The sequence below is a fragment of the Ostrinia furnacalis genome, unplaced genomic scaffold (genome assembly GCF_004193835.3).
Source record: "Ostrinia furnacalis isolate ACB-3 unplaced genomic scaffold, ASM419383v2 OfSCF3121, whole genome shotgun sequence".
Taxonomy (NCBI): Eukaryota; Metazoa; Arthropoda; class Insecta; order Lepidoptera; family Crambidae; genus Ostrinia; species Ostrinia furnacalis.
In genome coordinates, this window is record NW_021133360.1 from 257341 (window position 1) to 274378 (window position 17038).

The 17038-nt window shown below is 40.9% G+C and overlaps 1 protein-coding gene across 1 annotated transcript; it reads left to right on the forward strand.

Annotated features, from left to right (window-relative positions):
* The first annotated feature begins 7777 nt into the window (after nucleotides 1-7777).
* LOC114357293 (uncharacterized) lies at nucleotides 7778-9168 on the forward strand. The gene has a single exon (XM_028310839.1). The coding sequence runs from the start codon at nucleotides 8269-8271 to the stop codon at nucleotides 9115-9117; it is 849 nt and encodes a 282-aa protein (XP_028166640.1). The 5' UTR covers nucleotides 7778-8268; the 3' UTR covers nucleotides 9118-9168.
* Nucleotides 9169-17038: the final 7870 nt, after the last annotated feature.

Sequence of the window (17038 nt, forward strand, 5' to 3'; positions counted from 1 at the left end):
ACTCATTTGGCCGTCAGTTCTGCGTACTATGTGCAAGCAAGTGTGAGTGTGTGTAGTGGAAATGAGCAAGGGCCCATCACCACTTCAACTTGCTAATCCGTCGGGATATTATGTCAGCTACTTTAGTTCGTTTACGGATCACCTCATTTCTGGGCACTCTATAGTTCTATACGTCCCAAATAAAGCTTGCTCTATCACTATTTCTGTGGGTCTAGACAAAGTGCAAATTATAATCGCAAACCAGTCGAAAAGTGGTCGAAAAGCCCCTTTTTTGTATGGAGTTTTGACAGATTCGATTTTCGATTCGATCAAAAAGTGCGTTTTGTCTAGAGGGGCAGGTATAATATCGGCAGGTGCTGAGATTGATAGTCTGTTTCTAACAGGAGATAACATTTTAATTTCTCAACGGTCTTAATCGTGATGCCAGTTGTAGTCACTTGTTTTGACGTCATGAGGAACAGTGCACGCACAGTTTTGGTTTGACCACAACCAACTACTTGTAACCACTGTTAGAGGTCTTTTCGTTTACTACATTTATAGGTTACTAAACTATTTAACGTTTGAGATGCACGCGCTTTATGTAAATCACGAAGCTCACGCGGCGGTGCGCCTGCGCTTAATGCGCGCGTCACGCCGCAGACTCACACAGGGCAGCTGACCTATGAATACCGTTTGATATAAATTAATCTTACGTAGTGGTAGGTATTAGGTTTATTGATTTTGCGAAAAGCTGTTTTGCTATAGGGTAAACTGCCAGTCATTGGACACTTAAGAAAGTTATTGGACAGTTATTTACTGAATTAAAAATAGCATTTCTATTTCAACAACTGAGAGATTCCGGTCATATTGGTTCTTCTTCTTCTTCTTTTTATTCGTTTTGCTTTTGGTAGAGCAATACGAGTATCTGGTCGTGTAACGTCAGTTGTAGAGGCGGATACATCTCTCCTCACGATCTCTCCCTGTTGACATATTGGTTATCTACCCAAAAAACTTAAAAGTAGTTACCTGAAAGTATAAGGCCTCAGCCTCGAACTTAGCGGGCAGCGGGGCGGCGGCGGCGGTGGCGCGGGAGCGGGGCGGGCAACGCAGACCCGTTCTCGAAACCAGCGGGCAGCTCGCGCGGCGCTTTAGCGGCGAAGTGTTGTGTTCGGGGTTGTGTTGTCGAGATATTTGTTTTTATTCACGAACGAAATGTCTGAACAACAGCGACAATTTTATTTCGATTCAAATTTATTCCTTACGCTCGATTTATTGTGGGCAAAAGAAGGAGTGCGCTGCCCGCTCGTTGCCCGCTCCCTCGCCGCTGCCCGCTCGTTGCCCGCTCCGGCGCCGCTGCCGCGCCGCTGTTTTCGAGAACCGGTCTATTTGATTTTACGCATAAGATCCTGCCGCTCCCGCGCCGCCGCCGCCGCCGCCCCGCTGCCCGCTAAGTTCGAGGCTGAGGCCTAAGCATGCTTTTAAAGAATTTGAGAGGTCAGGGACAAATAATCGTATCAGAAATCAACATCGTACCAGAAAACGTAAAGATCAGCCTGGTCAAGCGTCAAAACAACGCAATCCAAATAAGACAATACAATCAAGTTTAGAAAGTCCAGCTAAAATTAAATCGTCATTACTCCGCAGCGCGTTTGGCTGACGAGCGTAATGACGAGGCTTGCGCGCGCGCACTATCATTTGCTGCTATTGCACAACTAATGCCACCCGCTTTATTTATGCCTTCGATCTGAAAGCATTGATTAATATTGTAATGAGCACGACGAATAACTCCCCTCCTACCACGAGACTCTCAAATCTCACGGTCGTTTCTGATCCTATTGTTGAGATATAAGTATTTATTTTCATTTATTAGAAGGAATTAGAGGTCTCATAACCATTTAAAGAATAAAGAACCTACTAATGTAATGTAGTGAATGCCAAAAGCTGTACAAATTCACTTCCTCTTTTCGTTTAGATATGTAGAAGTTCGCTTCCACCTTCGGCCAGATCGTCACTTACCATCAGGTGAGATACAGGCCAAGAGCTTCCTCGTTGTGGATAAAAAAAAAGTTTTCTAAATATTCATATTATTCCTATATTCTGTTGTGTGTTAAGAAGGATATCTGTCTACTTAAGCTTTTATAATCATCAGCATCTCCGTCCACTACTAAATAGGCCTCCTCATAGTCATTATGCATGTAATAATTCGAATACCCTTTTGGTAAACATCTTGCCAAGATTCAACACGAAGCGAGCCATATTGTCTAGTTCTCGCGGCTGCCTCCCACCTGGCCCTCAAGATAGTCATCTTACGGCGTCTCGTGGTACGGGCCGGTGTAATTGTGTATAGTTTGAGATAATGGCGGCGGTCGCGGGTGCAATTATTTTTATCCGGCGGTCGCGGCGTGATTTGCGTACGCTGCGCCGGCCCGCGCCAGCGAGAGCAGACAGCTCATTCAGTAGGCTAACAATGGCAAGTGACGACAGGCTTTCTGTGGGTCGGGTCATTGCTGTGGAACTTAGGGAATCTTTCATTATGTTTTGATATAGATCATCCTAACTAAGCTCTACCTAATAACCTATAATTAACCAGATAGTCAATAGTCAGTCAAAAGCTATTATATATGCTATTGAGTCTGGTCACGTATATACGCTGTCTCTACCTTCACTCTCTGATTCAAACTCCTTGGAAAAAGCTCCTTCTAAAGAAATCGTCATAAACTTAGTGCCTGAATCAATCCGAGCTTTTTCGTATGAGCTGGTTGTCACGTCACGTATGTACGCAGTCTCTACTTTCTTGTGTAAGCGGCCTATACCTACATCCCGGGAAAATATCAATCTTTGATTCAAATTCCTTGCAAAATACTCCTCCCAATAAGGAACTAGAGTCTCAGAAACATACGCCCGTATTTACAAACGATTCTTGCTAAGTGAAGCAGAAAATCAGCGTTGAATAGAGCTTTGTGATTGGTTCATGAATCACCTTGTGCGTCCACGCGCACTGTGAGACCTTATAATAATGTTTGTGAATACGGGCATTAGTAGCTGAATCAATCCGAGCTTTCTCTTGTGTGCTGGCTGACCTCCCTGCGCCAGCGCACCGTAGTGCACGGGCCACCGATAATAACACGCTCACGAGCCGGTGTCTCACAAATTGTGGCGTCGTTAATAATAAGCGAAATCAGGGGGTGCTGCGATCATCCCGGCTTCATTATAAACTGCGGGATTTTAATTCACCTTTCTCGGCCGCACTTATTGTTCGTGTTCCCCAAACTAATGCTACACGACGCGGTAATAAACCGTTGTCGTATGGTAATTCGGATGGAAGTTATTTGGAAGATTCGAGAGGTCCAAATTACCTCAATATAACCCGCGAGTGGACACTCTGTTTGTAATTTGTAGGAGGCACCTTGGCTATATTTGTCGCAGAACTAATTTAAAGTAGAGTTCATACTCTACTTCGCGATCATTCGCACAATCTGACGCGTTACGCCGCTCTTTAAAGAACAGTACCTCTAGTAGGAAAAACTTTCGAGTTCGTTTCGTTGTGTATTCAAAGTGTCATCGAAAAATTTTGTATGAAAAATTAAACAGCGCCCCCTATATTATAGCCGCCCTAGGGGGCGCTGTTTAATTTTTCATACAAAATTTTTCGATGACACTTTGAATACGCAACGAAACGAACTCGAAAGTTTTTCCTACTAGAGGTACAGGTCTACGTCCAGCAGTGTACTGAAATAGACTCATGCTGATGACGAAGATGATAATTATCCAGCTATGGAAATCACTGGGTAAAAAACTAGGTAATGAGTATTTTGTTTTGTGTTCCATCCTTCGACTGAGACGTTATGCCCGCTCCTATCATAATAATTATGATAGGAGCGGGCATTATGCAACATTACACTCTTGATCCGTAACAACAGTGTTTACACTTTATTATGTGTAATAAGGGATGTTGAAGCAGTTAGAAGAAGATTTAATTATTTACAAGGACTTGCATAGTCATATTGCAATTTTGCGAAATATGCCAAATGTAAGTATATAGGATATTAATTATAGATTTGATGACGATAAAAATAGTGATAAGTGTGAAGCTCGATGATCACTTCATCTATCATCATCAATCTATCATCACATAGGTATGATCCTAATAATTTAAGGTGACTGAGTTTCTTGCGCTGCTTCTTCTCAGCACTGGCCCATTTATTGTCCTGAAGCAGTGGTAGGGTTAATACTGGGACATGTAAAAGTGCTTTTTAAAATGCTTTTTGAAAAACTAAATGAGTTTTATGAGTTTTTTATGGGTTGCTATTGCAAATTACAATGCCTATTAAGTAATAACTAACTTCGAATATAACAAATATTTGTTAATTCATATTACAGCGCATATTGTAATGCGCTTCATGCTTTATGTCCGCTACAAACTAGACTAGATACAAAGCCAGTCGGTACTTTGTCTAGCAGTTTTCATAATTCGCGTGTAGTTCACGCGAGCGTCGTCGGACGCGCGTTCGCTCTCCGCTGCGCAGGCGCGCGTCTACGCAAACAGGTAGGGATGGGACCACTGCGAATATTATTACAACGAATATTATAAGGTGTAGCTGATATCGAGAACCCAGTAACAGATACTTTCAGATATGTGTGGATTCTGAGAAAGGCTTACATCCCGGAGTATACTTAGTGGAGCCTTACATCCATAGTCAAATAATCCCAAAGTCTAAAAGAAATTAATACAAATTTTGTTTTTAGTTTTTTACACACTGCACCCACAAGCAACGTTTTTGCTGAATGCTACTGCAGCTTGTTTGAGGTATGAAGGCAAAACACAAACATGGTATGAAATAATATCCTACTATAATATTATAAATGCGAAAGTTTGGATGTCTAAATGTCTGGACGTCTAGATGTTTGTTACTCTTTCACGCAAAAAGTACTGAACGGATTTTGATGAAACTTTACAGTATTATTGTTTATAATCCAGATTAACATATAGGCTATACCTAATTTATGACGATTATGTGACATACTAAATTTCACGCGGGTGAAGCCGCGGGCAAAAGCTAGTACAAAATAATACAATGGCTGCGAAATGTAGGTAGAGGTCTATCTACGAGACTACGAAATGACAAACACTTCTATCTGTCTATCTATATCAGCATTTGGGGTTCGTTTTCGAACATAGGCGATTTTATTCGATGGTAAATATTTGCGTGTGTCGCATCCCTCGAGCGCAGCGGCCGCTGATTGGATTTGGTTTAATAACCATAAAGCACCTGCGCCCGCGCCGCGCCGCGTCTCAGCGCTCCCAGTACCCGCTCGTGTGCACTATGATTTCATATTATTATGCTAGCAGCCCTTCCGTCACGCTGGTTCGTACATGATCTGTTTAGACAACCTACTGTTAACTCATGATAAACGCCTGTCTACCTACTTTTACAGTCGGAACCATCGAACTAGAATTCATTTATCGGATCGTCAACAACCTCTGAAGCTGTTACATTAATGTAAACCTAACTGTAGGTCTAACTAAAACTAATAATGAGAATACATTTTCACAAAAAACATTAGAAATCAAAACATCTCATATTAAGCACATTTTTCATGAACTCATTTTTGTTTGAATTAAAAATTACATTGATTTAAATGAAATCTAGCTTACCAGATTTAAAACAATTGTGCCGAATGTAATTACGAAATGGAATCTTATTATGAAATCTTAAACATACCAGATAACCAATTGGCCGCGGGAGCACTGCGGTCACTGGGCCGCACCAGCGAATTCCTTCCTACTGGAGCACTTTGCTATAATTCCTACATTCTAAGGCGGACAATGCAAGCCTTTCTAGAAAGGGACGTTCTGCAATATTGTAGTTAATATGTAGGTTTGAACGAAGCTCATAGAAAGCAACCGTTCATTTTAGAACCACTCATAGCCCGTCCATAATTATGGTCGAAAGCTGCTTGAGTAGCCTAGAAATCAAACTCAACAAACTCAAAACAAATAAAAAAAATAACAATAATAAAATTATCCTTATTATTGTTATTTTTGTTCTATGCCAATTAAAGCGAAGGTATTCTGCTCTAAATAAAACGTTAGAACACTACTTAAGGAAATAGTGAACCAGGCAAGCCAGCAATACACTATAACAAAGTGTTGTAGTTGCATACTAGCATCAGGTATGATGCGATCTAAAAACGGCATTTTGTAAAGCTAAATGCTACTGAGAAGGTCTACAAAATGTCTAATCGTATTTTCTAACACAACTGAGATAATGTCAAAAACAAATACAGCTAGGTATGTTATTAATACAAACAACAACAATACAAAACAGTGTGCAATCACGATTGTACTCGTAGGTGGTAAAATTCCTAGAACTAATCCTGTTCTTCAGATTCTGCGCAATTTTCTAGGAAATTCCCTAAGGATACGCGACAAAATAAGCATAATTGTTCTGTCAATCCGAGAAAAACCACGTGGGCGAAGCAGCTGAGACAGGCAAGTTTTAGCATAAGAATATTTCAGAATACACACATTATCCTCTTTTATATTTACCAGATGTGTTTTCTGAAAGGTATCGCCATGAGTAGATAGTAAATTAATTATACTCCGTACAGCTCTAGCATAACAATGAGGCCCGTAGAGTTACTGGTCAGCAGGGATATGGCTGTAGAAGTAAATTTAATAAGGTTCAAAAGGTTTCCTGCTCAGGGATTGTTTCATAAATTGACTATATCGTAAAATTAACGGTCAAAGTTAAAGCTCTCAACAAAAACTTGCATTCATTGTACATTAGTGGTTCATTGTAATAACGAATAGGTACATGTAATATATTGTTTTGTTTGGGTTCAAATATTACAATAACACTAAACTTAAAAACAAGTTCTTTGAAACGAAAATGGTGTCCATTCAATGAATATTAATGAAACAAGCTAACTTGTCGAGTCAAATAAATCCTTCATTTCAGCGACTTCGACATTATTAGTTCCATTAACAACTATTAACATTTCGCGAGACTTTAAAAGGCTATTCGAAAACTCTTCAGATTGCAATCAAAATCAAATTAAGGACAATTTGTATGAAGATGGTTTAATTCTGATACTGTAAACGGCGTGTTTAACATCGACGTTAAAATTTTATTCAAAGATGAATAACGATAAGAAAACTTACAAATTATTTTATCAAACACATTAATATTTCCTTCGCGCGCAGTTATGAAAATTTTGCACTTATCAAGTGGTTATTTTACGTATTATGACACCCGACGTGCGACGCACGCAACGCATCGCCCGCGATAATCGCCGCGTAAAAAGCGAAGTGTTATGACAAGTGTCACGTCACATGCGCGAGCGCAGCTTTTGGCGGTGACATTGTTAGGGCTCGCTCGCACTGAAGGATCACTGGTGGCAGCTAGAAAAAAAAATAAAGCTAAAAACTGACCAATATTTACTGTTTTCGACCTAGTTACAATGCCCTTCTTAGTAGGTATCTTAAATAAATATTTTTTATTTCAGATATATAAACAAATAATAAATAAATATCTTTGGACAAATTCACACAGCGTTATTCTATCTTCTATCTAGCCCCAAAATACCTAAGCAATTAATATGCTTGTGTAATGGGTGCTAGCTTAACGGATATACTAAATTATATAGTTTTTTTTAAATACATACATAATAACACCTAGATCCGTTCCATGTTCCATCCACATCGATACGATCCACAGAAATTAAAATTCATCATTTCAATTCAGCAGTCCGCTTTAGAACCACTACACCAAACGGCCGACAAAGTATTGTAGCGGTGACCTATAATATTTGAATACATCTTCAAATACCACCGCCTCGCGGCGCCACAGGCACGGACATCGGGCGCGCTCGGCATACCTCGCTCACCTTCGTGTTTCGGGCGTCATCGGCGCTCAATCGTGGATCATCGATTTTCTCGATTCACCAGACCGATTTTGCTTTCCACGCAGAGAGGCCGCGCGCACGCTCCGTGAAATCTAACTCGTAATCTAGAATTCCTAGTGCTCAACTGCTATTTTCTTACTTCTTGCCTTATAACTTTAACTTTTCTCTTCCTCTCTGCTTGCTAACTGTTTTCTAGTACTTTTACTTCCTACTACCTTGTTCTATCTCTGTAAAAATCTGTGTTCGAAATAATAACGTAATTTAGTTGTTTCTATCGGCGTTTAATTTAAATACCCTAAACGACCGTTAGGCTGAAGTTAGGTTCAGGTTAGGTACACACGGTCTAATCTACCTACAGTGGTGACCCCGATATTGGACAAAATGGAGAAGAACAGCGGTGAAAGGGAAATTAGTGAGCTACCGACTTCGGAAGGAAGAATATCTTCGGAGCTGTGCAGGGTTGCAGTTCGCCTACCACCTTTTTGGCCAGAAGAACCGGCATTATGGTTTGCACAATGTGAAGGTAATTTCGTGCTTTCTAATATCACAAGTGACGTCACAAAATTCTATTACGTGGCTGCTCAGCTCGACCACACCTATGCAGTTGAGGTTAAAGACATCATCAAAAATCCTCCTGAGACAGGCAAATATGAAAAATTAAAGACTGAGCTTATTAAACGGTTGTCTGCATCGCAAGAAAAAAAAGTAAAACGCTTACTTATGCACGAGGACCTTGGCGATAGAAAACCTTCACAGTTTTTAAGGCGATTACAAGACCTAGCTGGCCCTTCAATCCCCAACGATTTTCTACAAACTATATGGTCAAGTCGTTTACCACAAAATGTACAAACTATTGTTGCTTCGCAGAATGACTTACCTTTGGAAAAATTAGCAGATTTGGCGGACAAGGTACATGAGATCGCGCCTGCAACCCCGCAAGTGGCCAGCACGTCTACCGAAGCTTCATCATCAGAGTACCAGCTAATGGCTAAGCAGATAAGTGAACTGACCAGGCAAGTAGCTTCACTTACTAGTAGACTAGAGGGTAACTCACGATCACGGTCTCGGTCTAGATCAAATTATAAAGGCCGGCGTGGCAATTCTCGGCCACGAGACCCACCAGCCGACCATCCACATTGTTGGTACCACTACACGCATGGCTCTAAAGCAAAGAAGTGCGTTCAACCTTGCACATATTCATCGGAAAACTCTCAAGGCAGCCGGAAATAGCGGCCAACGACTGCCTACCACTTTCAGGCCGCCTGTTCGTTACTGACCGTTCTTCTAAGATGACATTTTTAGTAGATACTGGATCTGATCTATGTGTATTTCCCCGGTCAGCTACCAAGGCGCCCTGCACAAAATGTAAATACGAATTAACAGCTGCCAACAACACAGTAATTCATACTTATGGACCTATAACGCTTCAATTGAACTTTGGACTCAGACGCAATTTCACATGGAATTTCACAATCGCTGACGTGTCAAAGCCTATAATTGGAATGGATTTCTTGAGTTTTTACAATTTACTGGTTGATTGCAGACAAAAACGCCTGATTGACGGTACTACAAAAATGTCGGTGCCAGCACAGCAACAAGAATCCAGTGACCACATCTCGTCCGTGAAAGCGGTTTGTGGTGAGTCTGAGTACCACGCCATCTTGCGTGAGTTTCTGGAAGTGGCTCGACCGGCAGGTACGTGCAATATGCCTAAACATAATACCGTACATCACATCAGAACAATACCCGGCCCGCCGGTAGCTTGCAAGCCCAGACGTCTCGACCCACATCGTTTGAAGATTGCCAAGAAGGAGTTTGACGACATGTTAGCTTGTGGAACAGCACAGCGATCCGAGAGCCCGTGGTCTTCAGCATTACACCTGGTTAGAAAGAGCGACGACGCCTGGAGGCCCTGTGGCGACTACAGAGCACTCAACGCACGCACAATACCGGACAGGTACCCCATTCGTCACATACAGGACTTTGCTCACCAGTTATCAGGATGCTCTATCTTCTCTACAATAGACCTGGTAAAGGCGTACAATCAGATTCCAGTCTACCCTCCCGATATAGCGAAAACTGCAATCACAACTCCGTTTGGTCTATTCGAGTTCCCATTCATGGCGTTTGGTCTGCGAAACGCAGCTCAAACCTTCCAGCGTTTCATGGATGAGGTGTTGAAAGACCTGGACTTCTGCTACGGGTATATTGACGATATCCTGGTCTTTTCGGAAACTCCAGCTCTTCACAAAGAACACCTGCGTCAGCTGTTTACCCGCCTGAAAGATTACGGTATTTTGATCAACACAAACAAATGTGTTTTGGGAAAGTCTGACGTAACTTTTTTGGGCTACAGTGTCTCAGCAGAGGGAACTCGACCCACGAGTACTAGAACCCAGGCCATCCAGGAATTTACGCTGCCCAAGACTGTTAAAGAACTCCGTCGATTTCTGGGAATGCTAAATTTCTCCCGACGGTTTATCCCGAACGCAGCTCAAATTCAAGGCCCATTGAATCAATTGCTCGCCGGACCTAAGATTAAAGGTTCTACTCCTGTCAACTTCACTCCAGAACAATTGGAAGCTTTCAATCAATGTAAACAATCACTTTCACAGGCTGCACTATTGGCTCATCCTGACTTATCAGCGGAACTGGCGATTACTACAGATGCATCTGATGTTGGCATTGGCGCCGTTCTTCAACAAAGAAAGAATGGTAACTGGCAACCTCTAGCCTACTATTCACACAAACTTAAACCATCGCAGCAAAAATACAGTCCTTACGACCGAGAATTGCTAGCAATCTATGAAGCCATTCGATATTTCCGTCACATGGTAGAAGCTAGAGATTTCGTCGTGTACACGGACCACAAACCTCTCAGCTACGCGTTTTCTACGAACAAAGAGAAATGCTCACCGAGACAATACAGGTATCTTGATTTCATATCTCAATTTACAACAGATATCAGATACATCCCAGGGAAGGATAATGTTGTAGCAGATACACTGTCTCGTGTTGAAGAGGTCACGCCAGCTATCGACTACGAGAGCCTCGCACAAACACAGGAAGTAGATCCTGAGTTACGAGACCTCCTACAAAATGGTACAACACTCACATTGAGAAAAGTCACTCTACCACAATCGAAGCATGAAATATATTGTGACATGTCTACTTCTACACCACGACCTTTTGTTACTTCGCAATTCAGACGGCAGATATTTGACAGTCTACATAACTTGTGTCACCCGGGACGGACTGCTACAGTGCGACTGGTAACACAGAGATTCGTATGGCCAGGGATACGAAAAAACTGTAGAGAGTGGGCAAAGCAGTGTTTGGAATGTCAACGTTCCAAAGTAACCCGACATACCCATGCTCCCCTTTCCACTTTCTCCAACCCTTCGTCGAGATTCTCCCATATCCATCTCGACCTCGTCGGCCCTTTACCAACTTCTTGTGATTACAGGTACTGTCTGACAATAATCGACAGATACACAAGGTGGCCAGAAGCAGTTCCACTTCGCGATATCACCGCGGAGACCTGCGCAGCGGCACTGGTATCTAGCTGGGTAGCTAGGTTCGGCTGCCCTCTCAAAATCACGACGGATCGAGGCCGCCAATTCGAGTCGCGCCTGTTCAAGGCGCTGGCTTCTCTGATGGGCGCACACCACTTCAGCACCACTGCCTATCATCCCATCTCCAACGGCATCATCGAACGCCTTCACCGTCAGCTGAAAGCCGCAATCATGTGCCAGAACACCACACAATGGACGGAAGCGCTCCCTCTGGTGTTGCTAGGCATACGCAGCTCGTGGAAAGACGACATCCAATCATCAGCCGCCGAGTTAGTCTATGGCGAACCTCTTCGTCTCCCTGGACAATTCCTAGCACCGAAGGAACACCATGAACCTGATGACACCGCTGACTTCGCTAATCGACTTCGTATGCAAATGTCCAAACTGGCTCCCAAACCGACAGCCTGGCATAGGAAAGGTTCGTTCTACGTGCCCAAAGATCTCGCAACTACATCCCACGTGTTCATGCGGCTGGATCACGTACGAAGACCACTAGAACCCCCGTATGCTGGGCCATACAAAATTGTAGAACGTCACTCGAAGCATTATAAGCTGGACGTGTCTGGAAAAGAAGTTACTGTTTCTGTCGACCGTCTGAAACCAGCATACATACTAAGCGATACAGAAACGACACCCACGCCCAATGCAGCTACTGAAAGCGAGAAGGTAACACGCAGCGGCCGAAGAGTTCGCTTCCGAGATTGCTACCGACCGTAGTAACGGTCTCAGCAGGGGAGTACTGTAGCGGTGACCTATAATATTTGAATACATCTTCAAATACCACCGCCTCGCGGCGCCACAGGCACGGACATCGGGCGCGCTCGGCATACCTCGCTCACCTTCGTGTTTCGGGCGTCATCGGCGCTCAATCGTGGATCATCGATTTTCTCGATTCACCAGACCGATTTTGCTTTCCACGCAGAGAGGCCGCGCGCACGCTCCGTGAAATCTAACTCGTAATCTAGAATTCCTAGTGCTCAACTGCTATTTTCTTACTTCTTGCCTTATAACTTTAACTTTTCTCTTCCTCTCTGCTTGCTAACTGTTTTCTAGTACTTTTACTTCCTACTACCTTGTTCTATCTCTGTAAAAATCTGTGTTCGAAATAATAACGTAATTTAGTTGTTTCTATCGGCGTTTAATTTAAATACCCTAAACGACCGTTAGGCTGAAGTTAGGTTCAGGTTAGGTACACACGGTCTAATCTACCTACAGTATAATGACAGTATGAACTCACCTTAACGACTATTTTCTTTAAAAATTAAATAAAATAATGATATCGGCATTTTAATTGGCATTCCCATTGAATTTCGCCCATCAATAATACTTTACATTGCAACCTGACACGGAAATTAAATGTGGGTAGTCTCCTACATTCGTATCCGGCGAAACACTTCCAGCAAATTAATGAACAGCTCCTCTACACATCGACAGATGTGAATGAGTTCAATGTGTTTTGTTCAAGGCCCATTGAAGACGTTTCTTACTTTATAATTAATTAATTACTTATCTCTTTACCTTTACAAATAGAATAATATAAATATTTATACGTCCATAATATTGTTTACTTATCCACAGTAATCGTGAAAAAGCGTTTATTTCAACATTAATTTAATGATTGCTAATTAGTGTGTGTATTTTAAAATGGTGAAGTTATTATAAATTATTTTCAATAGCATTATCAAAATAATTAAAGTAAATAAAACGAGCAGTAGAATCATGTTCATTGGCTTGGAAAAAATATCAGGTATCCGTTTTCAGGTCTTTAGAAACGAGGATAATTATTCGGAATTATCTGAGTAGGTGGGCGGGGGGTACTAAAAATTCGCATAATCATGCGATCTTAGTCCACAAAAACGAATCTCAGTCGCGTTTGTAGGGTAATCGTATGCGAGAGATTATGCCAAGAAACTTAGTAGGTGGTTCGGCATTGTTGTCACCAAGTATACTGGTTTCTGCGAGACACAAATTTTAATTTGGCCATTCCTTTCATCAATAGTTATAAACATACAACTGTTTAAAGTTTTACCTCATGAGTGTTGAGGAAAACTAAAAATAAAATTATTGAGTTTGATTGTCTTTTAATTAAAATGAGTTGTTTAATCAAAATTTTATTCAGAAATTGGTGACCAACTTTTTACTTCTTTTGACCATAAAGTTATTATTCATAACATGTGAGAAAAATAAATAGGTACTAATGAAATAAATCTCTTTGGACAATTACACACAGCGCCATCTAGCCCCAAAGTAAGCAATTAATATGATTGTGTTATAGTAGCTAACTAATTGCGCTTTACGAACAAAAAAGGAGGAATAGTACTTATGAAGTGGTCACAGAATCAGCCTGTCCTGTTTGCCCTCTCAGATGGTGACACTAGGCAGCCCCCCGGGGCCTCCTGGAAGCGTCCGCAAAAACCGGGGAATGCCGGTATTCACCAATCAGTATTCACTTTGCCCGAGCGTAGACAAATGCCGAACTCGGCGTGTGATCTACCTGCATTAGGTATGCTAATGTTGGCTAATTAAATAATACCCTTTTTAGGGCTTTCCCTTAATATGGACATTTTGAACTCTACTTTTTGTAGGTACCGTAGTAACGGAAAATGTATCTTTGATTGTTTTTTAGATTCATGTTTGATTTTTTATTGAATATAGGTAATTTAAATTCTAAACATTTTTCAAATAGTTTGGATGCTTCAGCCCAAAACCTAGGATTCAGATTTCGAGTATATTCTGCATCCAACAGAGAGACGTTGCATGGAGTTTTGCTGGATTCACTCTAAGCAACATACAGTATTCAAAGGTCCACCACACTATTTTTTTAAATATTCTATAAGTAGATGTGTATTACAGACAATACAAACAGGATAAAGACGGCAATTGGCATATTTTTGATGTAAATTGTATAAAGTTTCCAAAATACCTCCATAAAACACTAGTTTGACTCTTCTGTACAGTACTTAGTACAATCATCAATCAATTATTTTACCCCACACAAAACAATTCATGCTTAATTGAGATCCCTCGATATTGTCACATGCGCTCACAAATTAGCGGCTAATTTCGTGTTTTAACTCTTATAGGGGCAGATATAAATCAAGGGGTAGTTAATAGAATTAAAAGGCCATAATGCGGCGTCATCAGGTAGCCAATTGGCGCCGAACGCGCGGGGGGCGCCAATTGGCGTCCGTTAAGTGGCCGCGTGCGTGGGCGCTGGTGGCATGCTGTACAGTACATGTATTAGTATGATATTAGAGATAAATTAAAAGGCTATGCAGATATCATGATACGAAACATATTAAAGAGAATGCGCTCTAACCTATTGGTAAACAAGTGTGTGCAGGCGCTATGATAAGTCCTAGTTTGAGTGATGGATTAACTAGCGTTAACTATAAACACTATTTGTTTTATGGTCCAAAATTAAATCGTTAGATGACGATTTGATTTGACTTCGATTAAGGCTGGGTTGCACCATCTTACTTTGACTGTAACAAACGTCAAAAATCTGTCAAACTCCAAACAAAAAGCACCGGTTATCACTAAAGTTACCGTTAAGTTCAGGTGAGATACAAGAGCTTCCTCGTTAAAAAAAAGTTAGGTGGTGCAACTGAGCCTAAGTATTTTTGCAGAAGCTTACAAGTGCGTCTATAAATGGCTTTATCTACAGCTTTATATTATATTGTAGAAAAAAGGCATTATTATTTTTATTTACATAAACAATGGGTTTTGGTATTAAAAAAATGCTATAATGCCTCTACATGACCTCATCAAGAGTCAATTAGTAACAAGACAAGAGGTCTGCAATTAGTTATTTTTAAACATAAGCAAAAAATGCATTATCTGAATTAAAAACTTTATTGTTTAACTTTACGCATGATCACTTTTAATTTAATACCTACTTCCTGTGACATAAACAGCTTAAAAACATAATAATACGTATGTTTGAGTTGCTCTATGAAAATGCTATTTTATTTATTTTATTTTATTCGTTTCGGATAACATAAACAATTACAATTAACTTAATTAAATAATAGAATGCTATTAGCCAGAATTACCAGTGAAATAATTTATAGAAAGTTCATCATCATCATCATTTCAGCCACAGGACGTCCACTGCTAATCATAGGCCTCCTCCAAAGATTTATTGCTTAAATATTCGATTGGTGTGATTTTACATTATAGTTACAAATTGTTCAAGCTTCCTTGTTATAAAAATAAAAATAAAACCACACCATGAAATTTGTATTTGCAAAAAAATACAGAGTAGATTAACAAAATTTTAATCGTTCTCAAGTTTTATTATACCCAAATCTCAAACAATTCGGCAGAATTCTACAAAAATCCCTTAATCTTATCACTTTAAAACACAATATCCTCATTCATCACTGCTAAGTCTGTTATTAATACTTTTAATTAGCGACACCAAAAAATGGAATGGACTTGAGACCCGCATTATTTTTTATTGACACATTTTAATCGGTCAGTTTTTTCAATTTGTTGTGTATCGATACCCGTAGCGGCGCTGCGGTGATCTGATAACGAGCGCCATCTGCCGCCGGCGATCGATCGACTGGACAGCCCGTATGCGAGACAATAGGATATTCATTAAAATAAATTAGCCCACCGCATGTCAACGTTGACTCAGTTAACCGGTTGATTGTTTGTTTATGGTCGATTTGTATTTAATCGGAAAACTTCTAATTTGCATCATTTCATTATTCATGAAAGGTATCATTTTGCAACATTTTGTATCTATATATATAAAAATGAAACCCGTTTCGCGTTGTCACGGCATCACGTGTGAACGGCTGAACCGATTTCGATAATTCTTTTTTTTAAATGTTTGTGGAAGTCCAAGGATGGTTCTTACGGAAAAAAATATTAAGAAATTCTCTACGCTAAGGCGGTACGAAGTTCGCCGGGTCAGCTAGTCATTGAATAAATAAGAATATACAATGATCAACCTTGTCAATAAAGCTATTAATAAGTACTGAAACTGCCCTGAAAATTATGGACACAGATCGATGGAAGTGGAATGAAGCAATTTGCATTGATTGTAAGATGATAGATAATGATGTTTCAATCTCCATCATAATTGTGAGCTATCAGCCTTCTAACAAATTTATTAATTATGCTGTGTCCTCAGGCCATGCAAATCACCGCATAATTTTGTTATAATTGCATCTAATTATGTATGCAATCAATCCTTTGTAACGTAAACAGAGAGTAGTGGGGCCAATGGTGTCTAGCCCGAGCTAGGCGGCGCGAGCGCGCGAATGGCGTGCGCCCGCGCAGGCCCCGCCCCGCCGCCCCCGCCGCCCCCGCCCCGCCCCTGCCTAGCGCAGGTCTATCGATCGGAATAGCCGATCTTAATTGCAGGTTATGACAACGATGCGTCTAGACAAATAGTTGATAGAAATCCAGTCACACGCAATCTCTACTCGCTGAATGTATCCAACATACAGGGTGTGTTTAAGGGATGTATCATTGACAAAATAACCACTTAAACTATGAATTTAGATGAAGTATGAATTTAGTAAGGAACTAAAGAAGAAGATAATAGAGACAAGCTCAAC

Coding starts and splice junctions, on each gene's coding strand:
- LOC114357293 (XM_028310839.1), top strand. CDS start 8,269: ATGGAGAAGAACAGCGGTGAAAGGGAAATTAGTGAGCTACCGACTTCG.